General features: G+C 48.1%; 1 protein-coding gene across 1 annotated transcript in view; it reads left to right on the plus strand.

The window, feature by feature from the left end:
- The window catches only part of LOC119164498 (high affinity cAMP-specific and IBMX-insensitive 3',5'-cyclic phosphodiesterase 8B), a 53,300-nt gene extending 34,515 nt beyond the window's left edge, over window positions 1-18,785 (plus strand). The window contains exons 12-19 of the mRNA XM_075868450.1: window positions 2,570-2,633; window positions 2,723-2,858; window positions 3,461-3,656; window positions 7,889-8,019; window positions 9,572-9,797; window positions 10,248-10,400; window positions 10,952-11,081; window positions 18,645-18,785. Coding sequence (XP_075724565.1) covers window positions 2,570-2,633; window positions 2,723-2,858; window positions 3,461-3,656; window positions 7,889-8,019; window positions 9,572-9,797; window positions 10,248-10,400; window positions 10,952-11,081; window positions 18,645-18,718 — 1,110 coding nt within the window. The 3' untranslated portion in view covers window positions 18,719-18,785. The remainder of the gene's footprint in view (window positions 1-2,569; window positions 2,634-2,722; window positions 2,859-3,460; window positions 3,657-7,888; window positions 8,020-9,571; window positions 9,798-10,247; window positions 10,401-10,951; window positions 11,082-18,644) is intronic.
- The last annotated feature ends 427 nt before the right edge of the window (window positions 18,786-19,212 follow it).

Below are 19,212 nucleotides of genomic sequence, written 5' to 3' on the forward strand. Positions count from 1 at the left end.
GAGGTCAATGGATCTAAATGAAATTCTCTGGGTACGTTCCTTTGCGCATTCCCGTCATTTATGCCAAATCAAATGCTTGACAGATGCGCTGATTGTTTGCAAATGCATTATAAAAGATTGCCTCGAAACGCTCACCTGGCTTGCGCGAATTATCGGCAACACTGTATGTGTGACGTCATGTTTGGCATGTGAGCGGAAGTGATGCAGCCGATGGCATCGCTAACTTTGGCCGCTACAGCACTTACTGCGCTGGCCACGAGGCGACGGCGGCGGTGTTTAGCACAGAAAAGCCTCATTCCTCCACAGTGTTGTCGGCGGGACAAGCACACGACTTCCGGTTCTTACCAAATACTACATCATGCGTAGACAGCGTGCTCAGTTGGGTTTCGATATTGCACCTTTTTGCCAATTAAAAATCATTTTCGAATTGGTCACTGAGCATTTCAGCTGTCGAGCTGAAGTGCCTCAGGAACATATAAACACCATTATTATCCTGACTTGGTTGAAAAATAGCCGGAGTAGGCCTTCAACGGCCCAGAACCGTGAATATTAGAGACGCCGTAGTTGAGGACTCTAGAAGCTTCAAGCAGCTGTTCTTTTTTTTTTAACGTGCACCTTCATTTAAGCACACAGGTCTCGAGCATTTCCCTCATTCGAGAATGCGGCAGCCATGAACGGGATTCCATGCTGCGGGTCAGCCAGCAGTCTAGCACTTTAACCCGTATATAAACATGGCGGGTCGTGTTCGTTTGGTCAGGACGGTGCATGGTTAAATGAACGCTAAAAATTTACACATAATCTCCTGGATAACCATGGTGAGATGCGAAAGCATCGCGGGTGGTGCGCACCGAGTTCCCGATTTTCTTACGTAACTTATGAGGTGGTGGTTGTCGAGCCGTTTGAATTACTGCTTGCCGACGCTGCCGTTCACGTTCGGCTTCCCGAGCATCCCTCTACCACGCGGCGGTGGCGCTGTAACTAGCGCGAATGTTGACGTAGTTCATGGCGTTGCGCACACCGTTGCATATATTCACCTTTTCATAAACGCGTCCCTGGGCGCCGCCATAGCCCTCCTTGGGCTGTGCAAATTGGCGCGTCCCCTCGAAAATGCACTGGCAACGCTGCGCCCTTAGCCTTTGTACTCCCGCGCACAGCCCATTATGGCGGTGTTTTTTTTCCTTCCTGTGAAAAGATGCATAGAGAATGACGGAAGCACAGCGAACACGAGCTTCTGCAGCCTCGAGATTCGCTTGCCGGCGTTGCCGTTAGCGTTCAGCTTCGCGCGCGTCCATAGCGCCGTTGCGAAGGGGTGCAATGCGAGCGAGCGCGCGCCGCTTTATTTACGGGCGCACATTTGCGGTGGAGAGAGAGAATTGGGAGAGGAGAAACGAAGTGAAGGCAGCGCTCACGCGAGGAGCGGGAGAGAGTTATCGCATGCGCAGTATAAGTGCGAATGCCGCAGAACACAGGATGCCCCGAGCATAACATGCTTTCCCATGTAAAAAAAAAAAAATAAAAATACTCGTGTTAGTAAATCAAACTTCCGCCATTCGAAAACATCCGCGGTGGCTGCGAGGAGACGCTTTACAAGCGACAAAAGGCACAAGAAGACAATCATGGTGGCGACGCTTCCTTGAAGTTACTGCGCCAAGCGCCTTGATGTCCTAACCAGTAGAAATGAAGTACATTAACCTTTGACGGGGCCATATATATTTAACAAGCCCAGCTTCAGAGAATGAGGCGCAAATACTAAACGCAGATATATATATATATATATATATATATATATATATATATATATATATATATATATATATATATATATATATATATATATCTTGAAAGGGATCATATCACGGCAGGAGATTTCGGCATGAAATTCAGAAATGAAGTTCCAGCTTGATTTTTTCGTTTATTAATAGACCTATGATAGTAAAATTAAGAGCACTAGACTTATCAGAATCTAAAGCGATTCGCTGCTTTACATTAGTGTCTATAGGTCATTTGCAAATAATAAGGACTACACACTTGCACATCAGGGTCGATAAGCTGTGTGCTGTCTAACATCGACCATTGCTTATCGGGCCGCTGTGTGTTGCATCTTCTTAGAGTACAAAATACGGCTATCAATACGAATGAACTTTATTTAACGCTTTCAATATGACTACTGTGCCTGCTATTCAGTAAGAAAGAAAGAAAGAGCGTTGTCGACTATTTTATATGTAGCTATGCCAAAGCACATGCACTCAGGCTAAGAACGCTCATGGAAGAAAGGAGGAGGTCGTATGACGAAACGAGGGTCCTTCGACAGGCCTGCGTTAGTAACTTATATTTTGGAATTTTCGGTGACAACAGTTCGCAGAGAAGAACAATTACAGCAGAAACACCTATAGTTTTGACGTAGGAACACCTGGGCCTTTATTCTAAAAAATAAAAAAAAAACATCTTGCCCTAAAATTTTTCGTTAAATAGTTCAGCCAGTCATGGTGCGGGACATATATCATTAGTGAATCCTGATGACCAATGAGATAACGCACTTACGAAAGACATTTTCGCGTTTCGCTTCCAGATCGGATCGCCACAGAGACCCATGGGCGTGCGGCGGTTGTCCCACGAGGTGACGCAGAGGAGAGGTTGGTGCCGCGACTGCATCTGCCGCAGCCCGCGTAAAACGATCGATCCATGTAAAGTTTATTGATATGGGTTTGAAATGTACACGCAGTGAGCAGCGCCAGCACACCGTCCAATGGCGCGGTTCCGTGCCTGTCTTCGGCGCCGTGCAAGATCGCCGAGTTGTTGGAGAACGACGTCAAGTGGGAGTTCGATATTATCGAGTTGGAAGCTCTCACTGCACGGCGGTGCGTACGATCAGATAAAGCACAACGCGTACTTTATTGGATGAGTGACACAGTTCTTCTACTGGTGACAAAGCGCGTCTGGTAGCAAGAGTTCAGGTTTCTTTTAGTGAAGTTTATGAATCACTATCACAGGATGTGGTTCACCAACAAAGAGAATAAGAACCGAACTGGCCACCACCGATCTAACCACGCAGGAAGAGACAAGCCCGAAGGCGATCGTGAAATTATGATTTATTTGATTACAATTTAGGTAGTCCCAGATGAGTTCATATAAAATAATACAGAATTCTTTGTGAAGCTTACTCATCGAAAATTAGGTCGATATGATGTAAACGTAGATCAAGGAATCTGACTATTTTAACGAAGCCGCTGCGTGCTGTGTCTTTGACAAAATGGCGTATCACATGTCGAATTATTGAATATATCTCTGACGTAGTGTTAACTGTGGATTCACAAATTACTCATAGTGAAACACTAGCGTGAATCCTGTGACGTCGCTTTTTTGTTTCCCCAAACGCGCTGGAAGCGGGCCGACTTCAATTAGCTTTTGGGATTGGAATCACGACTTTCGGTGAGCAGAAATGCAGCGGCGTCTCTTGCAGACCGCTCATCTGGCTGGGTATGTCGGTGTTCTCAAAGTTGAACGTGCGCTTGAGTTTGGAGACGGACGATGCCACCATACGCAACTGGCTGCAACTGGTGGAGAGTCACTACCTGGACAATCCGTACCACAACTCGACGCACGCTGGCGACGTGATGCAGGCCACCGCCTACTTTCTGCTTAAACTGAGGAAAAAGGTGCGTCATCTTACGGTGTTGTCACAGTTGTTTTGTTATTTCTACGCCGAGGGAGTGGTTCCCCCCTCGCCTTCGCTATCCTTCCTACTATCTCCTGGAAGCACGTGTACAATGGCAGCAGTAATCGTGGGGCCTATCAAGACTTCGCGCTTGTCCGCCACACCCTATCGCCACTTGCACGGTCGGAAACGCACAAGGTGAATTGAAATCAGCTGGCTGCAGAAGGCAGTCATGCCAAAAAATAAAGAACAGGTGGGCGGCAAAGCATCGTAGGAGACAATTCACACCTGATATTTCGCTTTCCGATTGAGAGTATATGTACTCTACAGACGCCTCGGAAATTACTGTTTAAGCGTGATGAAGTGCCTTGCAGAAAGGCGAGAAACGTCAGGAGAAAACAACGCGCTCGTTTTTACTTTCTTAAGGGACCTTCGACGCAAAAACTTTGATTTGTCTGTCTGTACATTTGTCTGTTTGTCCACAATTACCACGAACCGGTTACTCGAAACAGCACCAGGCGATACCCCGAACGGCCGACCCCATCCGTAGCGCCCACCAATGTTGCTCAAAGATCAGCGTTCATACATTTGCGATTATCATATAAAAACAATTGTTGCGCATATCTGAGGCACCATAACAACACGTATATATTCTGCATGTTCAGCTTTTCCTAGAAAAGGCATACATAAGTAATTATAAGGATCGTAGTGCTTATCAAGCTGCGCTGACCATGCAACGCTTGCACGAAGAAGCGAGTATTTCCAACGCTTCGCTAAGACGACACGGTGGTGGCACCTACCCGTCGCCTTGCGTTCTACACCTTATCACCTCTGAGACGGGCGTGCACACCCGTCTGAGGGCCACGGGCTACTTTTTCTAAAAAACAAAACAAAAACGCCAGATGGCGCTCATGGCTCACGTGTGACGTGACTTGATGCGCTCGTTCGCCTCCGCTGCACGCTCGAGGAGTGTAAAGCCTGTTTCACATGCGAGCGATTTTGCTCCTAGAGCGGAGCGGCAGCCACCGCGCGAGGCCAAAACAGGTTTTTACCGCGGCGACTAGACGCCCTTGTGAAATTCGCCAGAGTTGGAAAAATTCGCTAGCGGCACAAGCGGCAGAGCGACCAGTGACGTCGTTTGACACGTGATGACGGGGCTGGAGTCGAGAAGTTGACACGCGCGCTGCGAGGAACTGGTTCCACAGAACAACTCGCTACGACTGAGTAGCAGACGACATCCATCCTCTCCCCGGCTCACAAATGTTTCGCACTACTTTCAACATGTCGCTGATAGAAGTTGTGAAACGATCTCTTCTTTGGGACGTCAAGACGGAGGATTTCCGCAAGAACCATAGGAAGAGCATTCTTTGGGAAGAAATTGCCGAAGTCGCATACTTCCATAAAGTAAACGTCGCGGCTTGAACTGGCCATGTTCACTGGTGAAGTCGAAGTGCAGCTGTGTTCCTTTCGTTGCTCTCGACGATGCTTTCGCCGTAGCGACAATCGCGTGCGGTGCCTTTTTTTATTTCAATAACATTATTACTACTTTCTTTTTTCTGTTTTTGCGTTTTCATCGAAAGTTATTCCCACGTAGCCGCATGGCACCCCGTACTTCTATGTCACAGCAATTGTTGCGGGATTAACAAATGATGACATTTGGTGTCACGGTGCATAGATAAAAGGCTTCACACGAACGAGAGAGCAAGGACGGCTTCTACGGTAGTGCACTTGAGAAGTAGCATTCCACACAGGTCACTGAAAAGGAATTTCGCGATGTGACTCAACAAAGAAGGGGCGCGAAGCTTCCTGTCATGGTTCGGGGAAAAAAAAGTCACTCATCAGGGGCCTTTATTTTTGTTCTCCCATTCAACAACACCTCGATTTCTCACTAAAACCCTGGCTGACTTGTCCACGTCCTCTGCGACGCTTTTCTCGCAATGAGCAATTGCACCGCAGAGCGCTCAAGTTTGCAGGCTGTCGACAGGTCCTGCCACACTGGCCAGCTGCTCTCAGTGACATTCAGTGCAGGAATGGGCGGCTGGCTAGGCGAATATAGATGTTCGGTCGCGAGCACAACATACACTGCGTAGATAACGAAGAACAGCTGTTGATTTCAGGCACCAGGGCAGCAACACATGCCTAGAAACATGCATCTAAATTACACGGTCGAATGCTACCAATTGAATGTCACTATGTGCTGACGGCAGAGGTGTGTTGTGTGAAATGATGTGATACTTCGGCTTTCCTGTTCACCACCGCAGCATTTATGGACGCAAATGCAAGCTAAAGCAAGAATTGCTGCGTAGTCCCTTACCTGCTCCGCGCACAAGTGTATATACAGCAGCCAAAGAACCGGGACAATGACCGTATCACGTATATTATGCTACCTGCCGTTGATGAAACTCTTCATCCTGGAGTGCTTTACTGAATTATTGAAAAATCTAAGAGGCTTATTCTTTAGGGTGGAAGCATACGAATTTGAGCGCCAGAAGAGATGTAGACCATTCAGAAAACCCCAATGAAGGATGTGTTCGCATGAGCCAAAGGGTGACCACAAACACTGCCGAAGCTTACTACTTAGAGTTTTTATAAAAACTGTTATTTTGACTCGAGCGAACAGGTACAAAAATTTAGGTATAAGCTTTGCGAGTTGTGTATACTGGGCTGACTGAAACCTCGTTCAGTGTCCCAATGTTAAATCACTGAAAGCAAAAGCAATGAATCGGAGAAACAGGGGAAGTGCTGCGCAAAACGCGCTCGCAGCTGAGTTGTATAATAAAACCATACAAGCTAACTCTTTTTTTTTGCTTCTCCATGGTCAGTTATATCAGTTATATGAGCGCGCAGCAAGAATCATACGTGAAAAAGCCAGGACAAAACAGAAGCAACTGCAAACGTTGCTTATTTGTTGTAAGATACATGTTAAAACTAGTTCAATCAGTGTACAGACGCGTAAAAGTCGAGCGGCTATTGATGAACCTCATAGCACAAGGGCGCCAAATGAAGGACACTTGGAGGAGAGCACGGCTTTCAGATACTACTGAAAACAGCCGTGGAGCAGCGCCTTCCGCGGACAACACTGCCCGCTAGAGCGGCGGGTCTAACAGCAGCGGTAGCAGCGGCGCATGTGAAACGAACGCGCGTCCACGCGTCCTCCCGCCGCTCTTCGCCGCGACCGCCGTCGCTCGTTCGCTCGCATGTGAAACAGGCCTAAGACGCCTCAAAACGCGATAATTAACAGTCGGCGTCAATTTCTCCCCCCCCCCCCCCCTCCACTTTCATGCAATAACCTTTTTATTAGGTGCACGTTACACTCACGTGCAATAAGTTCAAAATAAATGTTATATAAAATTTATTGACAGACGCGCAACTGAACCCAATTTCCTACCTCAAACAAATTGACGGGAGACTCAGTAACACTCACGGCCAGCTGCATGTCGGCTGCTGGATTTAGCTGATTCCTGATTTTTCATATAGTGTTGAGAATGCTTACTCACCAGCAAATGTTTACTGCCTTACCTTCGGTACCTATATGCAAAGGGGGAAAAAATGGGCATGAGACCAACGTTACTGGAATAAACTTTTGTATAAGACATTCAAGATTCAAAGTGCGATCACTAAACCGCGCGGTCCGTTATCGGAGTCTCGCTAGCTACAAGCTGCTGGCGGGATTTATTGCGCAGCTCGCGCGTTTTTGTTATACACAGAGGTGGACTTATGGACGCTCGGGAGTGAGTAATATATTCCTTAGGTCGATAGCACCTCGGGCTCGCCATCTTAGTGACTTAGCGAGTGCGGAACCAAGTAAAAGTTATCAGCGGCTCGTGGAACTCCGAGCAGGGGCCTGCGTGAAGTTCCGCGGAACCCACTTTGAGAAACCACGTCTTAGAGAACTGCACAAAATACTTGCCTCGAATGTGAATGCTAACTACGTGGACGTATACTGTAGACGCGTTTTACCTGTATGTACTGCGAGCAGTCCTGACAAAATTATGCATCTATTAAAAAAAATAAGATTTATACACGCAATCCCGTCGCAACGTGTACATTGATATCACGTTGTGATACTTCCCCTCGAACTTGAACCACGCGAAACGCAGGAATGTGCTCGTTTGTTCACCAGAAAAACCATTTCAGGTAAAGTGATTCGAAGTGAGAAACGTACTAGTTTTATCACTGCACTCTTGAAAGCCGACTACAAGCGAATGAAACGTGCGCTCTTGCTATGTGCAGGACATCTTCGACCCACTGGACGAGGCTATCTGCCTCATATCAGCGGTGGTTCACGATATCGACCACCCCGGAAGGTCGAGCCAGTTCCTTACCAACTCCGACAATGAACTGGCAATACTCTACAATGACCGGTGCGCATACGTACTTTATTCTAATTACTCGAGCTACTGTGAGGTCATGCTACTCGATATAAAGAAAGCGGTGGTATCTGAGCACAGTTAACATTTTTTTTTGCCGACAGTGAATTAACATGAGCAGAAGGGGCAGCTACTCCGTATGAGGATGTGTTTGGTACTTGTGCTTTGGAATGATGCTGCTAGCATCAGTGAACATCGTTTTTTTTTTTCACCATCATTGAGAATTCGTTCGCATGTGTGTTGCAACGCCACGTGATAACGGAGCCCACCAATACCGCAGCAGCAAATGAAAGTTCCTTACTTGCCTATGCGGAAACGTCACCATCAGCCTCTGCCCCGCCGCGGTGGTTTAGTGGCTAAAGTACTCGGCTGCTGACCCGCAGGGCGCGGGTTCGAATCCCGGCTGCCGCTGCTGCATTTCCGATGGAGGCGGAAATGTTGTAGGCCCGTGTGCTCAGATTCGGGCGCACGTTAAAGAACCCCAGGGGGTCGAAGTTTCCGGAGCCCTTCACTACGACGTCTCTCATAATCATATGATGGTTTTGGGACGTTAAACCCCACATATCAATCACCATCAGCCTATCTCTCGGCCCATAAGGCTGAGCGAAACAACAGTGCGACCTAGTTTTATTTCTTGTCCTCGTTTCCACCACGCTTGTTATGTACATAAACAGTTCCTGTTTATAGAAAAGGAAAAAAAAAGTTTTATCGTGTGTTACAAAGATGGCAATAGTTGTCTAGATTGGAGAAAATAATTTTTGCTGTAGTACCCTATATACTACATTAAATTTATAGTTTCAGAAAAGAAGGCGTAGGGACTTTCATTGTGTATGCACACGCAAGTACTACAATAGAAAATGGCTGCAGGTAGCCGTTTACGTTTGCTCAGCTTAAAAATCATTTAAATTTCGCCACATATGAATTCGTGAGTAACGTTGAAGGTAATAAATTTGGTAATATGAAACAGCAGACGAGGTGGTATTGATCCATAGTCGCAATGAAATCGCACGCTAGCTTAACGAACCTGTGGACTGCGTGTGATTGTGCACTAACACCTATTCGAAGTTCCTTATGTAATGCATGGGCACTACGATGCACAGTAGTTCCTTGTTTGTAAGCCCTTTAAAAACAAGGACATTTTTGAAGTGTGGAGGAGTATTTTAGAGGCTCGTGTTGTCGTATGCCATGACCGCTTGGTGTAACGTGGCCGAAACCACCTATAAAAATAGCCAGAAAATTGAGGAAGCGAGTGAGCATAAAAAAGAAAGAAAATGAAAAAAAGTATGAAGAAAAATTGAAATAGAAAAAACTGAAAATGGGAGAAAGAAAGGGGATGCAAGAAAAAAAAACCGAAGAGACTCAAAGAAAAATGCCCAGCCCTGCACTTACTCCAGGCTTGACGCCACGAAGCTGCGGCCTTAGTTTTTATTGCCCCTCTCACAGCTTGTAGACCCACTGTGCTCGTGTTCGTTTCCCTCTGTTTAATAGCTCTACAAATAATTTTCCAATAATAAAAATGCGTCTTTATGAAACTGTTTGCCCGCAGCTCTGTACTCGAGAGTCACCACGCAGCGTTCGCGTTCAAGCAGACACTGTCGGACGAGAAGGCGAACATATTCCTGAAGCTGGACCGGGACACATACCGCGCGGTGCGAGCGTCCATCATCGACATGGTACTGGCCACTGAGATGACCAAGCACTTCGAGCACCTCTCAAAGTTCATCAACGTCTTCCAGAAGCCAGTGCAAGGAGAAGGGGCACTGGACGTGCAGGTAACCCCGGCTCGGCAGCTGTTCGAACAATAAATGGACATGGTCTGCAACGAACAATGAACGTTGTGCAACATATTAGGCCCTGTGCTTGGACCTTCTAAACATCGTCGTGTCATACTGTCATCAATTACTTATCCGATATTGGCCCTGCCGGAAGGCTCTAATAATTCGACATCTCGCACAGCCAAGCCTTGATTTACCTGATACCCTAATGTAAATAGTTTTATCAGGTTCGCTAGATCACAACTTCTTTTTCATATCGTTCTTCTCTTTCTCTGTTGAAATCTTTCTGTCGCCTTCCCTATCCCCATACAGAGTAGCATGCCAGTGATATATAGACACCGGGAAAAATAAACGTTTTTCCTAATAAAGAGTCTCTCTCTTTCTCTCTCTCTCTACCAGTGTGTTTCTCATGAGCTCCTTACCTGCCTCGATTTACTATGCACTCAGGAGGAAGAAGATGATAACATGCTGCGCTCTTCCGAGAACATCATCCTCATCAAACGAATGCTCATCAAGTGTGCGGACGTGTCCAACCCGGCTCGGCCCATCCACCTGTGTATCCAGTGGGCGCAACGAATAGCCGAAGAATACTGTGCCCAGGTATGTACGAGCGATCTTGATAACATCCAAATATCCACGGGACTATTATGCCCGAGTCGTGCAGTTAGAAACCAAATTAACGATTGCATATATGTGTGCACCAGAGAAGGATTGGCCACCCTGGTGCAGTATCTGGCCACTACCTCCCACATGCAAAGAGCAGGGTGGATCAGGGAACAAACGGGGATAAAGGATATAATAGTTGAAATTAAAGAAACAGGAAATGGACATGGGCCGGGCATGCAGTGCATAGACAGGACAATCGCTGGTCATTAAGAGTAACTAACTGGATTCCCACAGAAAGCAAGAGGGTTAGGGGGAGACAGAAGGTTAGGTGGGCAGATGAGATTAAGAAGTTTGCGGGTATAAATTGGCAGCAGCAAGCACAGGACCGAGTTAATTGGTGGAGCACGGGAGAGGCCTTTGTCCTGCAGTAGACGTAGTCAGGCTGCTGCTGCTGCTGCTGATGATGATGATGATGATGATGATGATGATGATGTATGTGTGATAGACAAACTCACGTGAAGCATGCTGTTCTTGCGCATGCGCAGACAGATGAGGAAAAGCGGCGAGGCTTGCCCGTCGTGATGCCCGCCTTCGACCGGCTCACCTGCAAAATTGCCAGTTCGCAGATCGGCTTTGTAAACTACTTCGTGCGTGAGATGTTCCGGGCCTGGTCAGGTGAGCTGCCCGGTTGAAAACTGCATGGTGTAGCCCTGTTGCACCACTTCTCCTGTATAAGTGCCAGGATAACTCATTGTTGGCCGAGCTGTCGCTCAGGCTCCTAGTAAACGATTGTTTCTGGCACTAAATTCATTCCGGGAAAAAGAGATATATGCACTAAAACACTTCGCGTTCGGTTTCTTTCCTTTGTCTCCTTTCCGCAGCTTGCCGCCAGAAACAAGTAAAGTGAACTCATAAGTGTTCCGACGGGTTCATGATGCTCCATGTCGAATTGGACGTTGGCACATGACATAAATCTCGGTGACCTTGCTAATAGGTATTGAACCCCGTCTCGTGCATCCCGAATATCCTCACTGAACTAAATAGAAGTGGTTATATGAGGGAAAAGAAGAGAAAAGTGAGCACCGTAACAGTCTGCATCAGGGTGCGACACCTCAACAGTCGATTCTGATTCTGGTTCTTTATTTCAGCATTCATTTACAACAAATGCTAGGACAGGAGCAAAAAGCCGCTATCATAGCGTCTTGACGAAGCAGCTATGTCATTGTCAGTCTCATTGTCCGTTGAGTATGATTCTCATTTAAACTCAACAGTAGCTCACAAGGGATGGGGTGAGGAGGGATTAAAATGATAAGATTAAAGGAATTGTAATGAATTAATGAATCTGAATAACGGACGCTCTGCTGGCAATGAAGAAGACGATGATGATCGGTGGCTGTTGTAGTAGCTCGCGCACGCCGCTCGCCATTAGCCAGACCTGCCTGATAAAGCACATTTTGCCAAGCTGCGTCTGAACCTTTTTCGACGTACAACACCTCTATTTTAAGTGGTGGAGGTGCGGGGTAGCGTCCGATTGCGAAGTTCCAGGTTGATGAGAACCCCGGCTCCCGCACAACACCTCGTACAACACCTCTATTTTAGTACATATTGATAGTACACCTTTAGTGGTGAGCAGAAGAGACGTTTACTTTGTGGAAAACGTAGCGGTAGAACCGACCAGCTGTCAAGCGGAGCGAGCGCGAGCAGCAACAACACTCTTCCTTCTCTTCTTCAGCTGGCGTTCCGGCCTGTGCCAAATATCAATGCTACAAATCACTCCCCCCTCAGAAAAGGAGCCATCCTGGCGACCTATGGAACGGGTACGACGGGTGGGTCGTAGTGCGGCTTCAATCGATCTACGTGAACAGTCTCGCGGCCTCGATGCCGTCGGTCTGTTGATGGTTGAACCGGCTCAACAATATAGTTAACCGGTGAGGCCTGACGTAGGACTCGGTAGGGGCCTTCGTACTTCGGCAGTAGCTTGGTGGAAAGACCAGGAACAGATGAGGGAACCCGAAGCCATACCAAGGCGCCAGGCGAGTATGACTGCGAAGACAGGTTTTCGTCGTGACGGGTCTTCTGGTACGCTTGATCTTGGGCGGTTAAGGAACGCGCGAGTTGCCTGCATTCTTCTGCATAGGTGGCGACTTCAGATAGAGTTGTGGATTCCGAAGCGTCTGGATGATACAAGAGAATGGTGTCCATGAATGAGGAAGGTTCGCGCCCGTAAAGGAGGAAGAACGGAGAGAATCCTGTCGTAGACTGAGTGGCGCTGTTGTAAGCGTAAGTTACAAAGGGCAGTATGCGGTCCCAGTTGGTGTGATCAGCGGACACGTACATGGATAGCATGTCGCCCAGTGAGCGGTTAAACCGTTCGGTCATTCCATTCGTTTGCGGATGGTATGCGCTGGTTGTCCGATGCACAACGTTGCATTCGCGAAGAAGGGCTTGTACCGCTTCGGAGAGGAACGTACGGCCGCGGTCACTGAGTAGCTCACGAGGCGCGCCATGGCGTAGAATGAGATTGTGAAGGATAAATAAGCCAACTTCACGTGATGTGGCCTCTGGCAGCGCAGCAGTTTCAGCATAGCGTGTCAAGTGATCAATGGCGACAATCACCCAGCGGTTCCCGTTAGGCGTATAGGGAAGGGGACCGTACAAGTCAATTCCGATGCGGTCGAAAGGGCGGGAGGGGCAAGGCAACGGCTGCAGTTGTCCATTGGCTATGTGTGGTGGGCTTTTTCGGCGTTGACATTTGGAGCACGAACGCACGTACTGTCGGACAAAGCGGTACATTCCGCGCCAATAGTACCGCAGCCGGAGACGTGCATACGTTTTTATCACACCGGCGTGGCCGCATTGAGGATCCGCGTGAAAAGAGTCGCAAATGTCGGCACGTAGGTGGCGAGGAATCACAAGCAACCACTTGCGGCCGTCAGAAAGGTAGTTGCGACGGTACAGGAGTCCATCGCGGATGGTAAAGTGTCGAGCTGTGCGCTGCAGTGAACGATTGGGCGTAACTTGGGACGGCTGAGACAGTAACTCTATCATAGAGGCTATCCAAGCGTCTTGGCGCTGTTCATAGGGCATGTCCGCGTACGAAAGTGCCACAGCATCGAGGCTGGATACAGAAGTACTTCCGTGTTCATGGGGAAGTGGAGAGCGGGAGAGAGCGTCGGCATCTGAATGTTTGCGGCCTGACCTGTAGACGACACGGATATCATAGTCTTGGAGGCGTAACGCCCAACGAGCGAGACGGCCAGATGGGTCTTTTAGTGACGATAACCAGCAGAGGGCGTGGTGATCAGTCACGACGTCAAATGGACGGCCATAGACGTAGGGTCGAAATTTTGTGATTGCCCAGACGATGGCTAGACATTCTTTTTCTGTGACTGAATAATTCTGTTCAGCCCTAGTAAGAGTGCGACTGGCATAAGAAACGACGTACTCGTCGTATCCAGACTTGCGTTGAGCAAGAATAGCGCCAAGTCCGACTCCACTTGCGTCGGTGTGTATTTCTGTAGGGGCATCAGGATCAAAGTGACGGAGAATCGGTGGAGATGTCAGCAATTGACGTAGTTTCGCGAATGCCTTATCGCAATTGGAAGACCACGCCGAAATGCCCTCGGTGTCAGAAAGTAGCCGTGTTAAAGGGGCCATGACAGATGCAAAATTACGGACAAATCGGCGAAAGTATGAACATAAGCCGATAAAGCTCCGGAGTTCCTTAAGTGTCGATGGCTTCGGAAACTGGGCGACAGCACGGAGTTTTCCAGGATCAGGTAGAACGCCGTCCTTGCTGACAACATGCCCTAAGATGGTGAGCTTCCGGGCGGCAAAATGGCACTTTTTCAAATTTAGTTGGAGCCCAGCATGTGTAAGGCAATGCAGGACACTTGCGAGGCGCAGAAGATGGGTATCGAAGTCTTTTGAAAAAACGACGACGTCGTCCAAATAGCAAAGACACGTCTGCCATTTAAGGCCTCGAAGTATGTTGTCCATCAGACGCTCGAAGGTGGCTGGGGCGTTACAAAGGCCGAACGGCATCACGTTAAACTCGTACAAGCCGTCCGGAGTTACAAACGCAGTCTTGGCGCGGTCAGCTTCATCCATGGGTACCTGCCAGTATCCCGATCGAAGATCCAGCGAAGAAAAGAATTCTGCACCTTGCAAACAGTCGAGAGCGTCGTCAATTCTGGGGAGCGGATAAACATCTTTGCGCGTGATCTTGTTAAGGCGCCTGTAATCCACACAGAATCGGATGCCCCCGTCCTTCTTTTTGACCAGTACCACCGGGGAGGCCCACGGACTGTTAGACGGCTGTATAACGCCACGATTGAGCATATCAGACACTTGATCGTCTATAACTTGGCGTTCGGCGTGGGAGACCCGGTATGGACGCTGACGCAATGGTGCGTGGGTGCCAGTGTCAATACGATGGACAATTGCAGATGTTCGGCCCAGACTGGTTTGTTTGAAGTCGAACGATGAGCGGAAGTGGTCGAGAAGTGTCAAGAGTTGAGTTCGTTGGTCAACAGGAAGGTCAGGATCAATCGATGGAAGGAAGACGTCGAGGGAAGAGGTGGCGGATGTGAGAGCGGAAGTAACACTGGCGATCTCAAGGCTTTTTGCTTGATAGGGCAGTTGACTGGTGCAAACACAATCGATGTCCTCAAGGCGGCCGATGCATTCGCCACGGAATAGGGTGACTGGTACAGAAAGGAGATTCGTGGCATAAATGTTTGCGCAAGTGGCTTCGACCGTCAGAAGAGCAAAAGGCAGAAGAACGTTTTTTCGAGAAGTGAAGTCTTCTGACGGCGTGAACATGACGTGCGAAAAAGCGGCATGGTCGCACGAGATCGGCACAATAACAGAAGACATAGGTGGAATATCAGTCTCCGCGGCGACGACAACACGAGAAATAGAAGGCTTATTATAATCGTCGTCGGAGAGCGATGACAATTCTAGTTCGGCCCGGGCACAATCAACAACGGCATGATGTGTGGAAAGGAAGTCCCAGCCTAATATGACGTCGTGTGAGCAGTGCGGAAACACGATAAATTCAACCACGTACAGAACGCCCTGGATGATTAACCGAGCCGTGCACGTCATAGAAGGGTTCACGTGATGCGCTGTTGCCGTACGAAGGGAGAGACCAGAAAGCGGAATCGTAACTTTTCTTAACTTGCGACACAATGCTTCACTCAATACAGACACGGCAGCTCCGGTATCTATTAATGCTTGAACGGGGATACCTTCAATCAAGACAGTTATTTCATTATTCGGTAGAGAACGAGGCCTTGTGGAGTTCGACGGTGGCGCAGTTCTTGCCTCCGGAACTGCGATGGTCAGTTTTCCGTTTGGGCAGGTGGTGCACGCCGAAGCATTGGTGAAGGCGAACGTCGGCGCGGGGAAGGCGATCGGCGTGGGTTGAAGGCGCGGCGGCTCGGCGGAGAAGTGTCCGAAGCTGCATGGAACGGCAGCGTCTGTGGTGGTTCTGTGGGGGCGTAGCCGTAGGTGCCATCAATAATGCCTGAGTGAGGGACGCGCCGGCGACAGAACCGCTCAACATGGCCAGGCTGACGACAGTAATAACAGATAGGTCTGTTATCCGATGTACGCCAAGGGTTGTTGGGAAGCGTTGAAGGACGGCGGTAAATGGGAACATGCGAGCCTGCCGGTACGTGTGTTGCGTAGAAGGCGTTCGCTTGGTGGGCAGGGTCGACGACGTTTGACGGCGCATGTACCTGCCTTCGCGCGACGTCAGCGTAAGTCAGGGGAGCGGACACAGGTGGTGGCTGGTACGTGGGGGGAAGTGCCTCGCAGACTTGCTCTTCGATGGTTTGGCGCAGTGACGAGGTCAGCCCATGCGTATTGCTGGGAAGCAAGGGGGCAAGGGACAACTGGCGTGCCACTTCCTCTCGGATAAATTGCTGGATTTGCGGGGTCAATACAGTCTGTTCTGGAGATATTGCACCAACGGTCAATGCTGGCGTGCTGGTCATGTCGAAAGTAGGCCGTCGCGTTGAAATGCGCTGTTTTCGCAACTCATCGAAACTTTGGCAGTGTTGGATGACTTCCGAAACTGTTTGCGGGTCTTTAGCCACCAGCATGTGGAAGGCATCGTCCTCGATGCCCTTCATAATGTGTTTTACCTTGGCGGTTTCCGACATGTCAGGATCAAAGCGACGGCAGAGGCCTACGACGTCCTCAATGTAGGACGTGAAACCCTCTCCCGACAGTTGGGCGCGATCCCGCAAGCGCTGTTCTGCACGGAGCTTGCGCACTGTCGGTCGGCCAAACACGTCCGCGAAGGTGGTCTTGAAAGTGGCCCAGTCGGTAAGCTCGGCTTCGTGGTTGTTGAGCCAGAGCTCTGCTACTCCTCTGAGGTAAAAGTGGACGCGGCCCAGTTTGTCGTTTTCGTCCCACCTGTTGTTGACGCTTACTCGTTCGAACGAAGAGAGCCAGTCCTCGACGTCCTGCTCATCGGTGCCGTTGAAGATGTCTGGATCTCGCTCTCTCGGGACGCCGGGACAGTGGACAGGTGGAGATGTAGGAGCCGTCTGCTGTGCAGCGTCGATGGACATTGTTGATGGCGAAGGTAGAGTTCGGTTGCGGAGTTCCAGGATGGAAAAAGGTACCCAGCACTCTCCACCACTTGATAGTACACCTTTAGTGGTGAGCAGAAGAGACGTTTACTTTGTGGAAAACGTAGCGGTAGAACCGACCAGCTGTCAAGCGGAGCGAGCGCGAGCAGCAACAACACTCTTCCTTCTCTTCTTCAGCTGGCGTTCCGGCCTGTGCCAAATATCAATGCTACAATATATTTATATATTTAGAAATGCGCTGGGACAGCGAGGGAGGACATCAGAGGGGATAGGAGAGATAGGAAAGATGGAAACACGGTCACAGGAGTCCGAGGACGGGGCACCACTTGCGAGAGCTCTTGTCGGCGTCAGGAGATGGCGTAGGGCAAGTCCAGTCGGCCAGAGCTACGCTGACGTCGGAGATCGCGAGGGCACAACCGGTCAGCACGGAATCCAGCAAGCGAGTCCTCACTGAACTAAACAAGCCCCCTTGTTCACGCTTTAGGACAAGTTGTGGGTAATGTGAAGGTGAAGTTTTCCGTGTGTATACTGATTACGACTTCGGCAAGAAATAACTTATCCTTAAATTTAAAAAAGTGAGGTTTTACGTTCAAAAATACAATATAATTTTGAGGGACGCCGCAGTGAAGATTTCGGGAAGTTTAGACCATCTGGCGTTGTTTATCAAGCCCTGTCATCACACAGCACACGAGCCGCCGCTGCTGGGATCGAACCCACAACCATCAGTTCAGCAGCCGAGCACTGTCATCCACCGTAACGGCAGGTAGCCTTAAATTACGAGGCGAAATATTATAAAGCAATAAATTGGGACCTTGTTAGTAGATCTACACGTGGCAAACGCACAGGGCACGCACTTATACACCCACAGCCACAATATGACTACGGTCACTTCAATATGTCGCGGAAACACTACATCCAAGAGCCTTTCAAACGATCAGAGAGAACTATTCACGGTAAGACTATTAGGCGACTGATTAGCCACATTAATTTGCATAAGTTTTCTTTGCTTCCTTGAGCAATTTATTATTGGAACATGTTACCTGAAGAGACGGTCAGCTCTGTGTCATTAGAGGTGTTTTTTCAGCGTATTTGTAACGTAAACTTTGGTTAAAGTGTCGTTTAAAAATTGGAAGACATTATCATTGTGTTCTTTTACCGTATGCATACCGTATCGTATGCTTACACGAGATTGTGTAAGCATATTTACGCCCTCCCTTATGTGTGTTGTACGTTTCAAAATTACGTCAAGCAACACTGATGTAGTCAAGTTGTATGTCGAATTTCTCTCAATTTATTTCTTTGTTTTAACTCCTGCATGGGACCGAGAAAGGCCTGCAGTATCTGTAAATAAAAAAATGAATAAAAAATGTTCGTCTACATTTTCATATTTTATCCTGTACAAAAGTTCAGCATTTATTAAAACATTTATAAATTATGTGCTTACGCAAACTTCATTAAAATGGTAACGCACTTTTCATAGCGATAAATTATGCACGTATACTTGAACAAAAAAAATCCTATAATGAATTGAGTATAAGTGTACTTTTTTATTAGAAAAGCTTTCTTGTCCGGTAACTTATTTTGCCTCCTTCGAAAACGGACTTATGATTATTTTCGCTTGTACCAATTTCAGACTTTGGTGAGATGCCGGAACTGATGGACTACATTGAGAAGAACTATGTCTACTGGAGCGAAAAAGACAAGTGACCCGTTCAGCGAACTGAACACTGTGGCACATCGTGAATGAGTCGCCGAGCGGCACTCGCGAGGCTCGGCGAAAGGCACAGCGGAAAAGAACGTTGCTTCTCCTCCTGGCTGTTAAACATGCTTTGGAGGTTAAGGGACCTGGCGTGTTTTCTTGGAGTTTGTTTCGACGTCATAAAAATAACAAGCGACATAGTAAATCATTATTAGAGAAGGAGGTCTCATAATGAAAAGTGTCAGGGCGACTTCTAACCAGTATTATCTAGGCTGATTACAGGGAAGGTGATTTGAAAAGCAGTTGGCGTACCAAAGTAGAACATCATGGAAGCAAGTACAGAATCAGTGTACAGTAAACATAAATGGAAATCTATAACATTACTAGTGAGATATAATTCTTAATATGAAAAGAAAATAGTCCAAAAGGTTACACAATATACGGGTAGGTACGACAATGGAAAACAAGTGAAGTAAATGCAATCTTAGCTTATGAATAGAAT

Source organism: Rhipicephalus microplus, chromosome 1 (genome assembly GCF_043290135.1).
Source record: "Rhipicephalus microplus isolate Deutch F79 chromosome 1, USDA_Rmic, whole genome shotgun sequence".
Taxonomy (NCBI): domain Eukaryota; kingdom Metazoa; phylum Arthropoda; class Arachnida; order Ixodida; family Ixodidae; genus Rhipicephalus; species Rhipicephalus microplus.